This window comes from Tachysurus vachellii, chromosome 3, assembly GCF_030014155.1.
Source record: "Tachysurus vachellii isolate PV-2020 chromosome 3, HZAU_Pvac_v1, whole genome shotgun sequence".
In the NCBI taxonomy this organism is placed as follows: Eukaryota; Metazoa; Chordata; class Actinopteri; order Siluriformes; family Bagridae; genus Tachysurus; species Tachysurus vachellii.
In genome coordinates this window covers 19,390,314-19,406,744 of record NC_083462.1, presented here as the reverse complement: position 1 = coordinate 19,406,744, position 16,431 = coordinate 19,390,314, and the positions used below count along the sequence as shown (strand labels likewise).

The 16,431-nt window shown below is 40.2% G+C and overlaps 1 protein-coding gene across 1 annotated transcript in view; it reads right to left on the bottom strand.

Annotated features, from left to right (window-relative positions):
* dcbld1 (discoidin, CUB and LCCL domain containing 1) overlaps positions 1 to 15,440 on the bottom strand; it is a 32,321-nt gene extending 16,881 nt beyond the window's left edge. The window contains exons 1-6 of the mRNA XM_060866182.1: positions 15,189 to 15,440; positions 8,617 to 8,835; positions 4,972 to 5,121; positions 4,218 to 4,269; positions 2,123 to 2,195; positions 19 to 152 (exon numbers count right to left, since the gene is read on the bottom strand). Of these exons, the coding sequence (XP_060722165.1) occupies positions 19 to 152; positions 2,123 to 2,195; positions 4,218 to 4,269; positions 4,972 to 5,121; positions 8,617 to 8,835; positions 15,189 to 15,267 (707 nt within the window). The 5' untranslated portion in view covers positions 15,268 to 15,440. The remainder of the gene's footprint in view (positions 1 to 18; positions 153 to 2,122; positions 2,196 to 4,217; positions 4,270 to 4,971; positions 5,122 to 8,616; positions 8,836 to 15,188) is intronic.
* Positions 15,441 to 16,431: the final 991 nt, after the last annotated feature.

Here is a 16,431-nt window from a genome sequence, read left to right as displayed (position 1 = left end):
ATATAAAAGCAAACTCACGTTTTGGACTTGATGCCATTGGCTTGGACTGACTCGTAGTAGCGAAGGCCACGCTCCTGCTCCACTGTAATCGCTCCCCCGAACTGGTCTGAAAAGATTCCTGCGTGGACTGCAGCTTTACACAGAACCGATGTCTGAAATGAAGAACCAGAAAAAAGAACACACTTAAGCACATAGATACACACCTGCACGCACACACACACCTTTAGAGATGTACAACCTTATACAGAGGTAAACACACAAGCATACACACACACACACACACACACACACACAAATCTGTGCATAGACACACACACACCTTTAGAGATGTACAACCTTATACAGACGTAAACACACAAGCATACACACACACAAATCTGTGCATAGACACACACACACATACCTTTAGAGATGTACAACCTTATACAGCGGTAAACACACACACACACAAATCTGTGCATAGACACACACACACTGCTTCTAAATACCTGTGAACAAAACAATTACCTCACAATTACCACTAATTAGTAGCCATTACGCTGTTTTTCATGAGCTAGAACAATTTTGTGCTTTTGATCCCACTCCAGTGGCCTAAACCCTAATCTGCAGCTCCACGTGTCTATCGCCATGTGTCTTCTCTGGGACTTCTATTGTCTGTCAATTGCTCTACATTAGACTCTTAATTAGCGGGATGTGGTGTACAATAGCAACTGTAGGAACGCCCACTGACGTGTTCTGAATATCACCATAAACAAACAAAAGCAGTGTAAGCACCGAGTAATATGTCGCCTCCTTAAAATTTTGAAAAAGTCTTGGATGTTAAATTGATAAAGAATTTGACCTGCAGCTACTGACCATAACATGTTTAACGTTTAGAAGTAATCATCACTAACCACACGACAAACAAACAAACAGATCTACTGAAGCGAATCCCACCTCGGCACGCAGTTTTGTCCATGCCACCTTTCTGTTCGTAGCAGTCCTTCACCCAGAGCGGCTCATTAACACAGAGAGACTAAGAGGACTTTGATCAGTGTGTTTACACAAAGACGAGCTCTTACAGGGCACACCTGAGACAATGAGTCAAGGCATTTAGAAGCCTGGTGTTGGGATTAAAGCAACCGTATGGAGCTTAAATGCTGATGGTTTTTGTTTGTGTGTGTTTGTTATGTATGTGGTAGCCACATCCAAGACCAAACAGCTTTGAGCTCCACCCGCTTTAACAAAAGCTGCTGTGAGATAATCGGCTACACGGCCCGTGAGCCTGAGAGCCAAGACTCTGGTCACTAAATAAGCCCAAGATAAATAAGCTCAATATGGTCAGATTACCAATTTCTGTAGTCAATCGTGCTCTAAAAAGTGTACTAGGTTCAGAAATGTTCACGTGCTGAAAACCTGAAATGTTTTCAGTAAATGCAGCCTTCAAGATGCTGAATCTTCCAGCCAGAAAAGTGCCTCTCTGTATCTTTTGGGTGGAGAAATAGTATGAAATCTAATTAACAGCAAATAAAGCTAGAAGACGGACCATACAGTTAGCTGATTATACAAGCTGAATCATCATCATCATGATGTCTGGACTGCACACAACAGATTATCTCACATCTCCAGTACTCAGCAGATAGGTTTAAAATCATTTATTTCCTAAACACAAAAAAAAACCAAACAAACAAACAAACAAAAAAGGGCCAGGACGAGAACATTTCCACTGGACTGTATGGGCCAGGAGCATTGTGTGAAATAATAAAAGTAAAAACATCTACATGTGCATGTTAGCTGTTGCTTGATGCTAATGGTTGAGCCTGAGAAGAGCTATCAGAACAATGAGGGCTGGACAATTAATTTATCGCATGTGGACACACACACACATTCTCTCAGGACTGCACTGTCACACAATGGAACACAATGAGATCAGTACCAAGCTTTCCTTCCCCCAGCCTCTATTCACTAACCAAAGCATCCCAGACCTCCTGCACAGAAGCGCTTCCATCCTGTCACTCATCTCCAACACCAACCTGTTTCACCCCCCTGAACTCCTCCACTCCCACATCACCCCCAGGGACATGCCGTCACACACCTCGTATCCTCTCTGATGAAATGTAGAACAATTAAAAGCTGAACTCACGTGTCTGTAGCCCTGAGAAACGTCTCCCTGCACATCACCTGCCGCTGCTCCACATCCGGCCGGACAGAACTTCCTACAGCAAGAGACAACAATAAAGTAGCTGCTTACGTGACGGCTAAATATAGCACTTGTGCACATGCAGACCTGCTCATATGTGCACACACACCACACATGGTGATAAGAGTATCAACAAGAGCCGGGGAGTTCATTTTGGTGCGTGGAGATTGAAAACAAAAGTGACTGGGGGGAAAAAGAGAGAGAGAGAGAGAGAGCTAGGAAGAAGAGAAAAGCTGGAGTTACAGAGAAGGAAAAAAAAAAAAAAAAAAGAGTTAGAGAGACAAAGAAAAAAGAAAGAAAAAGAACAGAGACAGTAAGAGAGAGAGAGAGACACAGAGAGAGAGACAGAGAGACAGTGTGTGTGTGAGAGAGAGAGAGCGAGAGAGAGAGAGCCAGACAAAGAGAGGGAGAGAGAGCGAGACAGACAGACAGACAGAGAGAGAGAGAGAAAGAGAGAGACAGAGAGAGGGAGAGAGAGAGAGAGAGACAGACAGAAAGAGAGACAGAGAGAAAGCAATAGAGAGAGAGAGAGAGAGAGAGAGAGAGAGATTGGGAGAATGGCGGACGTATACATAACAAACCAGAGTAAAATTGTGACTGTTATGGTTTGGGGGGCACGGTGGCTTAGACCTCCGTGAAGTTGGCACTCCATAAAAAGAAATAACCACCAAAACTATGCCATTCGTTTGTGCTACGTTTGTGCTGATTTGTGCCGCAAAAACGAACGTTTGTGCTGGTTTGGTGTTTGAGATATTAAACATTATTTTTTTGACCGTGTGACGTCACTTTCCACCCCCACATCGCCCAAATCGCTCAAAACCGGCTTAGTTCGTTTGTGCTCGATTTGTGCCCATTTGTGGTATCCTGGTATCTCCGATCCCTTCTTAAATATAATGGGAAAAATACTTGTTTGGGACTGTTACGTAACTCTCCACCCACTATCATCTAAATCGCTCCAAAAAGGTGCCATTCGTTTGTGCTCGATTTGTGCCGGTTTTTTAGCGACACGAACCGGCACAAATCAAGCACAAACGAACGCCACTGGTTTGGAGAGATTTGGACGGCACGGGGTGGAGAGTTACGTAACAGTCACAAACAAGTATTTTTCCCATTATATTTAAGAAGGACTCGGAGATACCAGGTTAGTTTTAACGGCACAAACCGGCACAAATCGAGCACAAACGAATGACACCAGTTTTGTGTGATTTAGACGAACTGGGGTGGAGAGTGACGTCACAGTTCCCGAAAATATTTTGGTTATATCTCAGGAAGGAAAACAGATACAGTGTTTGTTTTAACGGCACAAATGGGCACAAATCGAGCACAAACGAACTAAGCCGGTTTTGAGCGATTTGGGCGATGTGGGGTGGAAAGTGACGTCACACGGTCAAAAAAATAATGTTTAATATCTCAAACACCAAACCAGCACAAACGTTCGTTTTTGCGGCACAAATCAGCACAAACGTAGCACAAACGAATGGCATAGTTTTGGTGGTTATTTCTTTTTATGGGGTGCCAACTTCACGGAGGTGTGGCTTAGTGGTTAGCACGTTCGCCTCACACCTCCAGGGTTGGGAGTTCGATTCCCGCCTCCGCCTTGTGTGTGTGGAGTTTGCATGTTCTCCCCGTGCCTCGGGGGTTTCCTCCGGGTACTCCGGTATCCTCCCCCGGTCCAAAGACATGCATGGTAGGTTGATTGGCATCTCTGGAAAATTGTCCGTAGTGTGTGATTGCGTGAGTGAATGTGAGTGTGTGTGTGTGTGTGTGTGTGCCCTGCGATGGGTTGGCACTCCGTCCAGGGTGTATCCTGCCTTGATGCCCGATGACGCCTGAGATAGGCACAGGCTCCCCGTGACCCGAGGTAGTTCGGATAAGCGGTAGAAAATGAATGAATGAATGTTATGGTTTAGATTAGCTTGAGGTTATTTCCCCGCTGTAACCACTTTACAATAAAGAAAAAAAGTCCAAAAGTCATTAAGATGTAAAGTAAGTAATCTGAAGAGCTTGGGATCTGTTTAATAAACAGTAAATCAGTTACCTGTAGTGTGGAAGGGAGAAGTGGCTGCCTTTGTTTGTGCACGTCAGCAGCTCTGAGGAGGAAAAGCACAAACACAATGAGGGACGATAAGACAAGCTCAGAAATGTTGCCTCAGCGGAAAACTAGGGATATCTCAACAAACAGCAGGAGACACACACACACCGGCATCACAACAGGATGAACAACCTGCTTCCTTTACCACATCTAGGTTAAACACACACACACACACACACACACACACACAGAGCTTGAGAGTGGATGTGTCATATCAGAGTAAGAGCAGCGTGTTATGTCATGGCATGTTGAACGTAGAGATGGTGAGGACATGCCGAGGCTTAGTCTGACTTAACAAGTGGAACCTGCTTCAAGAGCCAATTAAAACTGGGGAGGGAAAAAAAAGTACGGACAATAACAGGCAATAAACAATACGGACACCATGTGCAGGGAATTTAATCACTTGGTTTAGTTTTGTTTCATGATTCAAGCAAGGACTAATACACGTGGCTGTATACAGTTGACGAAAAGGTGGCTGAAAACGCACTCATGGTCTGAAATACAAAGTAATCAGGTTTGATTCACTTCCTGCAACCGAGTCGATTCAGAGTCAAATCACTGACTCAGTGAATCATCAAGTAGTTCATGCTGGAGCTGGAAGTACTCCTCACGCACACGCTCTCAGATCTCAGAGGTGTTTGGGAGTTTGACAACACTGTGTATGTGAGGCATGTGAGAGGGTGTAAGAAGTCTGGCCTACCTGTGCGGTTCAAGGTGCTGTAGGAAAGCTGGAAGCCTGAGGAGCGACGGCTGGAGCGGAAGCTCACTGTGAGCTCACTGGTGTCGGTGTAAAGCATCTGGCTGGTCGGCATGGGGTGAGCGTTCGGCTCTCCACAGTACTGCCAGTACACTAGACAAAACCAACAAACACCACACACAGAGTTAGAAATAATATCCTTGATCTGACAAGCACATCCCTCATCGTGTTATCATAATACCTCACCATGTCACTGGGCTTGTGAGACAGTGTCTAATACATACATGTATATGTGCATGTTACATTATTACAGTGGAATAAACACCAAAAGCTTCCTAGTTCTAGTAATCCTAGCATTTTTTATTATTATTCCATACAAATTTTTTTTATTAACTTACCATAAAGTCAGTATTTATGAATTATTATTATTATTAATAATATTATTTTAAAAAGGTTAGATTTTTAACTTATTAATGGTACTTGCAAAGCAACATTATCACTATTGTGCCGGACAAAACTTCGGCGCGTAACTTGTCCCGCAGCTTTTGTCCTAGACCCATGAATGACGTGTCAAATCGACCAGCTCATTGAGGAGAGGTGTGCTTTGACTTTTATAAGCGATCCGAGTACCGGTACTTCCGGTACCGGGTCTCAAAGTGGCCTTTTTTCCCCATAGACTCCCATTATAAACTTTGGAGGTTTATAACTTGGCAAGCTTTCGAACTATCTACTCCAAACTCGGCCAGCTCCTTTAGGGTGCTACTCTAAACAAACTTTTAAATTGGTGTACCAACTGGCCTTCCGGTTGTGCCACAGCCCCAATATATGCAAAATCAAAAAACTTTTTACAACATGGACATGTGACATATCAAAACACTCACAACAATGAGGAAAACTTCCTCAAGAGTATTCAGATGACATCACATGCTCGTCTCGACTAGCCTCCGGGATTTGCAAGCACCATTCACATTTTCTTCAGGAAATGTACGTTTTAGTTATTATTATTGTTATTATTATTAATATAGAAATATAAAAATATCTGATGTTTTTTCTTATTTATTAGCCATAAACAATGGCAGGATTTTATTACTAATTAGGCGTAAACAATATTAGGAATTATTTATTTTTATTTTTGTACCAACTAGCAGTAAATAAAGGGTAGGATCTTTTGTTATTATTATTTAGATATAAACAATATCAGTTTTTAAAAAGTTAATTAACTCAAATACAAAGTCAGGATTTGTTTAATAATATCAATACAAATGTCAGATTTCTAATTTTTTTTTTTTATTGATTAGCCATAAACAATGTCAGGAATGTCAGAAAACTGGATTCAGGACTGTAAAAAACCCCTACAAGTTAAATCCACACACTTTCAGTTTCTTAATTTAACCACACCCTAAGTGAAGACAGCAGATGTCAGGAGATGAGGAGAAATAAAGTTTAGCACTGGTATCACATATTAAAATGACTGGAAACGTGTCCTCTCTGATGCACTGCATGAGTCCCTTTTTTACTAACAGGTTGGTGAAGGACAAGAACTGATTTTTCACAGACCCTCCTGCGTGGCCACATGGCTCTTCATTTCAGTCGGTTCTCTGTTTTCAGCTTCATAAAGCCCTGGCACACCGCACGATGTCACCTGAACCGTCTCTTCCTCCTAACCTTTCAGAACGGTCATGAAATAATGAGCCGTCTTTTGTCAGAAGCAGGAGTCTGGCTGAATGACCAGCGGAAGGACACAATAGAGCTATAAAGATCCGGACGTTAACGTGAAGGAGATGTGATATGCAGTGACACGACGGTGAGCTGACGGCCTTTGAGGCAGCGCCATGAATTATTACAGAGCTTTAGGTTTGACATCAGTGGGTATTTCTGAATTCATTATATTTAACAAACACTGGGCTATTTGTAGTCAAATTTCTAAAAACAATTTGTTATTATTATTATTATCAATTAGCCATAAACAATTTTTTAATTAATTAACCCTAAACAAAGTTATTGTTCATTTTATTATTATTAATAACTTTATCAATCAAAATTGCTGATTTTTTTCATATTTTATTAGCCATAAACAATGTCAGGATTATTTTCTTCTTGTTGTTGTATTAATTGTAGCCATAAATAACTACAGGATTTTATTATTATTATTATTATAATTAATTAGCCAGATCAACTGTCTCATGTAGAAACTATACATGAAACAATTGGGCCTGTAATTTGTTCCTCATGCACTCAGCTTCATCAGAAGTTTTTCAATACCCTCTGACACGCTGGACTAAAATTACACTTCACTCATCAATGTGTGTCTCTGAATAAAATACAGCTTGAGAGAGAGAGAGAGAGAGAGAGAGAGAGAGAGAGAGAGAGAGAGAGAGAGAGAGAGAGAGAGAAGAGCACTTTTCCATCTGCATTGTTGTTTTTTTCCCCCATCACGTGACCCGTATTTCTTGTTCATGTGGATAAAAATAGAACTCAGATCAATGACTGGTCAAACAAAATCCATACAGAATCCTATCAAACAATGACTTTTGCCAGAATGTGGTGCTCTATCATTCTGAAAGGTAAAATCATACCAAAACTTTGATTTCAGGTTGGTATTTGGAGCCATCCACGATTCCGTCCATCTTCAATAAAGCCCCAGTTCCAGCTGAAGTGAAAAACATTGCTGATGCTACTACCACCATGCTTTAATGACCAGATCCAGATGTGTGTAGACTTTATATCCGGTGTATATAACGTGTACCCTGGGTTACAATTTCTCATCACATTCCTCCTACTGTATAAACACCAGATTTTTCTTTTAATTTGGCTGTGCAAACTCTGCGCTTGCTACGTACACAGGACATTATTGCCACAAGACGTCGGCTCCTGATTACACCAAGCCATTAAAAAAATGTTTCCTACAGCTGAAGGTTTGAAGGGAGTCATCAAGGGAGCGTCTCTTTCAAACAATTCCCAAACACTACATGAGAACACGACTTTGCACACTTTCACACCAACATGGTGCAATGTTGTGCATTACTGTTACAGGCACATCGTTTTTCCATCTACATGACTTCCCCCACACATGAGGGAATCCCTGTTAAATCTTTCTAAAAGAAAGACAAAGCTTTAACATGCGCTGAACTCATTAACACACCATCAGCTGTTTACTTCACATTACATTGCTCCAAAGCAATGGCAACGTCAGCGGGTCATGAGAATGACAGGATATCATGCCATTTAAAGATTGGCATCTTCTCTTTTTGTTTGTCGAACTAGCAAAACAAGTTAAACAACTAAAACACTTCCTACAAGCAGTCTACATCCAATAAGAGTCAACTGATGTCGAATAAACTTGCAGTTATCCGTACAGGGGAATTCCGACCTGCCGAGTGGGAAGACGGAATCTCAAAGAATTTAGGCAAATGACTATCAACATATCAGGTGTCCAAGAGTCTTAAAACATTGGATACGTTTCACCCATCACTTAACATCTAGTGGAAGTAGGAGGAGATGATCATCAGGGTCTAGTTCAGATTTGTTGGAATCATTGCTCTAAGCACTGAGCTCTAGATCTGCAGCATGTCTTATCCACGTCAGGATCACTTCAAGACATTTAGCTCCAAAGAAAAGTCACACAGAATTAAAAGATTCTTAGCTTACCAAAAGGCGTCCCATCTTTCTCCTTCAAAACCTTCAAATAATCGGTCTCGCAATCCACACCGTCGATGGAGACGTCTTCAAACGTCAGCACAATGCTGAGGCTGCTATGGACGCGCAGCTTCCGCTCGCACACCGAGTTGTTGGGGAACTCGTCCAGATAGTTCTTCGAGGACAGGAGACCACTCTGTGGACCCAGATCCGACTGGCCACAACCATCCTCTGAGGAAATCACAGAGTAAAAGACTTTACTATGCTTTTACAGTTAGAAAAAAACTTTATATTGCTAAACACTGTAATCTGATTGGTGGGCAAAGGGTAAAGGGCCTTGCTCAGGGGCCCAGGAGTGGCAGCTTGGTGGCCCTGGGATTCAAACTCACAACCTTCCAAACAGTCGTCCAACACCCTAACCACTGAGCTACCACCTCCCCCTAGGCCACGAGACTCTGACTTACAACACAAGCTCAGAGTTGAGTGTGCAGAATCAAGGAAGAGTAAAGCTGAAGAAAATGCAGTTTTTTTATATTTAGGTATTAACAAAAGCCTTAAAGATTGAAATATTTGAGATAAGTTGACTTCAGCCCCTCTATTAAAAATAGGGTAACTTGCTGAGGATATGAAAAATAAAAGAAGGAAGAACTTTGAAGCACTGAGGGTTAAATAGCAGGGATCTCCACAGAGAACTTTTTTACGAAGAGTTTTTATTTGTTTGCTAATGCATTAGTGAAAGTAAATAGTTACTACAAAAGGTACGTCAGTACCCTAACACAGCTCTGCATCTGGTACGTCAGTACCCTAACACAGCTCTGCATCTGGTACGTCAGTACCCTAACACAGCTCTGCATCTGGTACGTCAGTACCCTAACACAGCTCTGCATCTGGTACGTCAGTACCCTAACACAGCTCTGCATCTGGTACGTCAGTACCCTAACACACCTCTGCATCTGGTACGTCAGTACCCTAACACACCTCTGCATCTGGTACGTCAGTACCCTAACACAGCTCTGCATCTGGTACGTCAGTACCCTAACACACCTCTGCATCTGGTACGTCAGTACCCTAACACACCTCTGCATCTGGTACGTCAGTACCCTAACACAGCTCTGCATCTGGTACGTCAGTACCCTAACACAGCTCTGCATCTGGTACGTCAGTACCCTAACACAGCTCTGCATCTGGTACGTCAGTACCCTAACACAGCTCTGCATCTGGTACGTCAGTACCCTAACACAGCTCTGCATCTGGTACGTCAGTACCCTAACACACCTCTGCATCTGGTACGTCAGTACCCTAACACACCTCTGCATCTGGTACGTCAGTACCCTAACACAGCTCTGCATCTGGTACGTCAGTACCCTAACACAGCTCTGCATCTGGTACGTCAGTACCCTAACACAGCTCTGCATCTGGTACGTCAGTACCCTAACACAGCTCTGCATCTGGTACGTCAGTACCCTAACACAGCTCTGCATCTGGTACGTCAGTACCCTAACACAGCTCTGCATCTGGTACGTCAGTACCCTAACACAGCTCTGCATCTGGTACGTCAGTACCCTAACACAGCTCTGCATCTGGTACGTCAGTACCCTAACACAGCTCTGCATCTGGTACGTCAGTACCCTAACACAGCTCTGCATCTGGTACGTCAGTACCCTAACACAGCTCTGCATCTGGTACGTCAGTACCCTAACACACCTCTGCATCTGGTACGTCAGTACCCTAACACACCTCTGCATCTGGTACATCAGTACCCTAACACACCTCTGTATCCTGTAGGCTGTAACATTCCGTACATTTCAGTAGCACATTATAACCGCTACCCAATTCAGGGTTGAGCCGTATATCTAAAGGGGAATCTGAGAAAGTTATTTAATATGATTTGGTATAAATAATAGACAAAACTCAAAGTGCTTCTTTAAGTACAGAAAAAGAATAAAAATTGTAAACTTTAATATTAAGTTACTATTTATCTCTAACATTTATCTCCAATGATCAAGCCTGAGGTGACGATGGTGAGGAAAAACTCCCTGAGATGATATGAGGAAGAAACCTTGAGATGAACCAGACTCAGAAGTGAACCTCATCCGAAAATAATGTCAATGTAAATAATGTCCTTTTTACAACAGTTTACAGTCCAGTGGAATTGTGCTACCAAGAGCTCCTGAGGAACCAACAGGTCAGAGTCATTACTGAGTTCATTACAGACTTAACACGTCAAATGTTTGTGTTATATGGTATACAGTTTACCTCACACAGATGAATGAATATTTACAATGCACCACTTCAATGTATGTATGTATGTATGTATGTATATATATATATATATATATATATATATATATATATATATATATATATATATATATATATATATATATATATATATATATATGTATATATATATATATATATATATATATACATATATACATATACATATATACACATATATACGTGTATATATATATATACACACACGTGTATATATATATATATATACACACACACGTGTATATATATATATATATATATATATATATATATATATATATATATATATATATATATATATATATTTATATATATCTGCTGGTTAGAGAATATTGTTCTTTATTCCCATTTCTCTCAAATCTGCCCACCTTGTAACATGAGGCTTAGAGAGATTATTTTTAATGAAACAGTTACATAACAGATGAGGCATAAGGGATACGGATGACTAAACAGATTCTTAGTAATTCAACTGATGAGCTGCATGTCAAAGCAACGTCTCTCCCAAGCGAGTCGCAACAAGGCGCAGACTCAGCGCTCCTGATATACATTTGGAGATGAGTAGAGCGCAGCGGCGAGGAGAGGAATGCTATTCCTCCAGAGCATTCGCAGGCTGCTCGAGATGGTCAGCTGCTGGGAGCAGAAGGTCTTCAGGATGAACGCAGGACATGGGACAGACTCAGTGTGTGTGTGTGTGTGTGTGTGTTTGTGCGTGAGATTCACGTACGTTCAGCACTGTTTCCCACGGCTCAAGCATCTGTAGTGCAGTTTCCATCCAACTGCAGTGGTGTAAATTTCTGCCCTTAAAACACCTCCAGAAAAGGACTGAATTCTTCATTTATTTGTTTCTATAAGGAATTATTTTAAATACAGACACATCAGAATGCTTATTTTTGTTCTGGACAATTCCTATATCGATCCTTGTGTCACAGTTAGTATTAAGAATATTAAACATTTATTTAGCTCCAATTAATTTGTTTCTCTTCTGTGTGCTGCTGAGATTTGTTTCAGTGCTCTTTCAGTCTTTCCAGGACTTCACAGGAGCTTTTCTGTTGTGGTTGCGACCAAAAATCATTTTGTTGGTGACATCACAAGCACAGGATTCTTCAGTGAAGCCACAGATGTGATGACTTTCCTTGTGTTCATTTTAGTGAGCATAAAAATCATGGATACTAACAAACCTCCCTGCACAAAGCTCTCAACTCTGCTCCACATCAGGTAACTTGGAATGCAAAAGCACGTTCGTCATTAATCGTGAAAGACATCCAGATCGCAGATTCTTTCATGTAGCAACCCACGTATGACAGTATCAGAGCATTAGTAAATGAGCACCGGTATCTGTATTGACATATCCCTATTTTATAAAGCACTGAATACACTAATGTGACTGAAAGATCGAGGTCAGTAGTAGTATTACATCACTGCATTAAAATAAAGCATGATAAGACGACGTGACATTTCGAGACATTCTTCCAGCTCTCGCACTACAGTGGAAACTACCGCACGCTCAAGCCCAGGACACAGTGCAGCTCTGAGGTTCATGTAAAGCAGGGCGTAAAACTAACAGCCCGTTACCTACACTGCATTACGTCAGCAGTAGTGGACACACAGTGGCCTTTGTGGTCTCGACTAAACCAAAGCCGTTTTAGAGGGAGAGGCCGGTGGAAAAGAGCAAACAGGAAAGACACACCTGGTGGCAGGTAAGCGAGTGCTGATGTCATGAAAAAAAAACAGGCAGTTTGAACCACAATGTTTAATAAAGAACAGGAACTGGGAGAGACTGAGAAGCTGAGACGCAGGCATGTGGTCACTCGCGGGTGAGCCGTTACTGGAAAATAATCAACGTCTCTCCGTCACGCTGTATGATTTGAGGTTAAAAGTGGAACGCTATAACACCTGAATCCCCTCTGGACTCATATGACTGAGAGTTGCACATGTTCAGGCAATGCATAGTGCTGCTTTAAACCTGCTGCATGTTCGCTCAACAAGATGCGATGAGAAAAGTCACAGTGAAGCCATCTAGCACTACTGGAAAAATTTGATAGAAAGTTAAACTCACACACACTTCTTACTAAATTCGGCTTTAACTCATTAACCTCCATCAGCGCTGAGAGATCTCTGAAAGAGCTTTAATTATCAATGACGACAATATCTGAAGATCAGGGTGTCGATTTTTATTGACTCATGTGCAGTAAATCACATGAAAGATCCTCACTCCATTCTCTGTTCAGTTAGAAGTAAAATCAAAAGATCGTTAGACGTGCTAAGCTTAACGTACAACAGCAAGAACTGCAGAACCGATCGCTGCAATATTTATTCGTTTAGGTGTAAAGTAAACTGTAAATTTACACTGCAAGGTGCGGTATAGATGCATTTAATTCAAACAAACACAGGATAAATATGATGCATTGTATGTTAAGAAGGTGCGCTTTCAGGTTCCACTAGACATGCTCAGTTCCCAAAACTGATCAGATGTCAGATCAGACCGGTATCGGTTACTGAGAGATCTGATATGATATCGCGCTCATATCATAATAAAAATAAGAGTTATGCTAACGTGCCTACTATATAATGCTGCATGGTTTCTCAGAGTTAAAAACAAAAAAAATCAAACAATCCTGCAGTCCACTAACATACCCGGTGCTTCTGAAACTCCACTCACCGGCTTAAGTATTTCACAAAAACTCAAAGTAACTCGATTCGTTTGGCATCAAACAGAAAAAGCGTGGCACTAAATCAGCGGAAAATCTCACATCACCGTACTGACGACGTCTGTCACTATATTTAAAGGAAAAATCCTGCATCCTTTGCACCTGAAGATGATTTCTATTATCATTTTTATTGAGTCAGATTATATTTAAGAAAATGTAAAAAATAAAATAAATATTGCATTGCCAAACCTGAAGATGATTTAAATACCAAGCTTTAGCAAAATAACATTGCATTGTTTTACCTAGATACAGTTTGTATGAAGATATTTAGGTGAAAAAAGTATAAAGTATATAAACTTTATGGTACATCTGTCAGCCAAGTAACAACAGTGTTGCAAAAGTAATGACACCCCATGAAGTGATAATCTTAATATCAAAATAATTCTCATTGTCACCTCTTTCAAATCAAATTAAAATAAACCTGTCTGTCTTCATGCAGATTTTACAAGTGGATTTAGTTTTTTAATGAACAAACAAACAGTTTTATATTTATATATTATATATTTATAGTTTATAGTTTTATATTACAGTTTATGCTTCCTAACAAACGGTCATTTAATCCTTTGTACTAAAATAACTGAGCTTTTTATTTTCATTTATATATTGAACATTAGAAATATTTCAGTAAGTAAAGCAATTAGCAAAAAGTTGTAAAAAGTTAGCATTAGCAAAACATTCATGTTTTAATTTAGATTTTTATGTTATAAAATCCTGTATAAAGAATATAGGACGTTTTAAACTATATGAAATAAACAAATCATCTAGAACAACCCTAAGTGAGAAACTTTACTATTTTAGGTAAAATTTTAACATCTAACTGTCAAAAGTGCCCTAATGACTTTTAATACTTATAATATATATTATACTAAGTATATGTATATATATATATATATGTGTGTGTGTGTGTGTGTGCATGTATGTATGTATGTATGTATATGAGAGAGACAGAGAGAGAGACAGAGAGAGAGACAGACAGAGACACAGACAGAGACACAGACAGAGACACAGACAGAGACACAGACAGAGACACAGACAGAGACACAGACAGAGACAGACATAGAGAGAGAGAGAGAGAGAGAGTTTGTGATCTGGCCACAGTCACGCGCACATTTCTACACCAAAATGTTTAAAACATGTTTATTTTGTTATTTAACATCAAATTTTACATGTATATATATAAATATATATATATGTGTATACATATATATATACATATATGTATACACATATATATATATATATATATATATATATATATATATATATATATATATGTAGCTAGCCACTGACAATGAGACAAACTCAGGTGTGTTAGTTGTTTAAACAGTATGTTAGTGTGCGGTTTGGGATTGAAAGCTAACACAAGTCTCGATTACATTGTACATAACAGAGAACAAGCATGTATTAACACTATATAGTATTAACACTATATATCATTAACACTATATATAATTTACACTATATATTATTTACACTATATATCAAACACTGTATATCATTAACACCATATATCATTAACACTATACTTTGTTGTTAGTTTACTAAACGCCACATTGTTATTTGGTTTGTTCTCACTGGCCTTTTCTGTTCACTTACCGGGTTTCTCTGCGACTGTAAGCGGGTAAATTGTTACACACACCAAAAACAGTCCATACAATGATTTTTCGGAGAACATTTCAACTTCAGGCCGCCGACAGACGCGCAAAAAGTGCCAACGCGCATTTGGAGAAACTTTACTTTAACATTTTCCAGGGAAGAAAAGGAAAAAAGAAAGAGCTTGTCCGTGTAGGACCTGTGAATTCTCTCTCTCTCTCTCTCTCCCACACACACACACACTCTCTCTCTCTCTCTGAATGAACTCTTCCGTGTTTTTGCCCCCAGTTGCGCCACCAAACGGCACGCTGAGACATTGCGCATGCGCTGACGCACATTCACACACCAATAAAAAACACAAATTCATATAGACACTTCAGTACTAGACAGTAAAATTAACTCGTTTATACACTACACGGTGTAATTATAATAAAAATCAGTGCCATCTGAGATTTGAATATGCAAAAATGTTGAATCCAAAAATGTTTAAATGAGATTAAATATAAAACATTTGATCTCAAACAACTTAAAACAGTCAACATCCTAACAACAAAGTTAAAAAAACAACAAACACACCAATTAAAGTGTTTTAAAAATCCAAATACATTTTGTTTTGAAAATGACAATTAGACAAATTGTGTGTGTGAGTGAGTATGTGAGTATGTGAGTGTGTGAGTGAGTGTGTGTGTGTGTGTGTGTGTGTGTGTGTGTGTGAGTGTATGTGTGTGTGTGTTTGAGTGTGTGTGTTTGTGTTTGAGTGTGAGTGTGTGTGTGTGTGTGTGTTTGAGTGTGTGTGTTTGTGTTTGAGTGTGAGTGTGTGTGAGTGTGTGTGAGAGTGTGTGTGTGTGAGTGTGTATTTGAGTGTGTGTGTTTGTGTTTGAGTGTGAGTGTGTGTGAGAGTGTGTGTGTGTACTTATCCACTAATACTATCTTTTCTTTTCTCCCCCACTAACAGTCATTATACTAAACTATTCTATACGATGCTATAAGATGTGTATTTACATATATACTGTAGGTGCTGCATGCAGGAAAAGCTGCTGGGACATAACAACTAAAACAACAAACAAACTATCAACACAACACAACACAACATTATCAATATAATACAAAAACCTCTATGTGTGTGTGTGTGTGTGTGTGTGTGTGTGTGTGTGTGTGTGTGTGTGTGTGTGTGTGTGCTTGGTGAGGTGGGGGTGAGACTAACGGTCACTTTACCAGTCAGACCTGTTTAACTGGGATTTTTGTG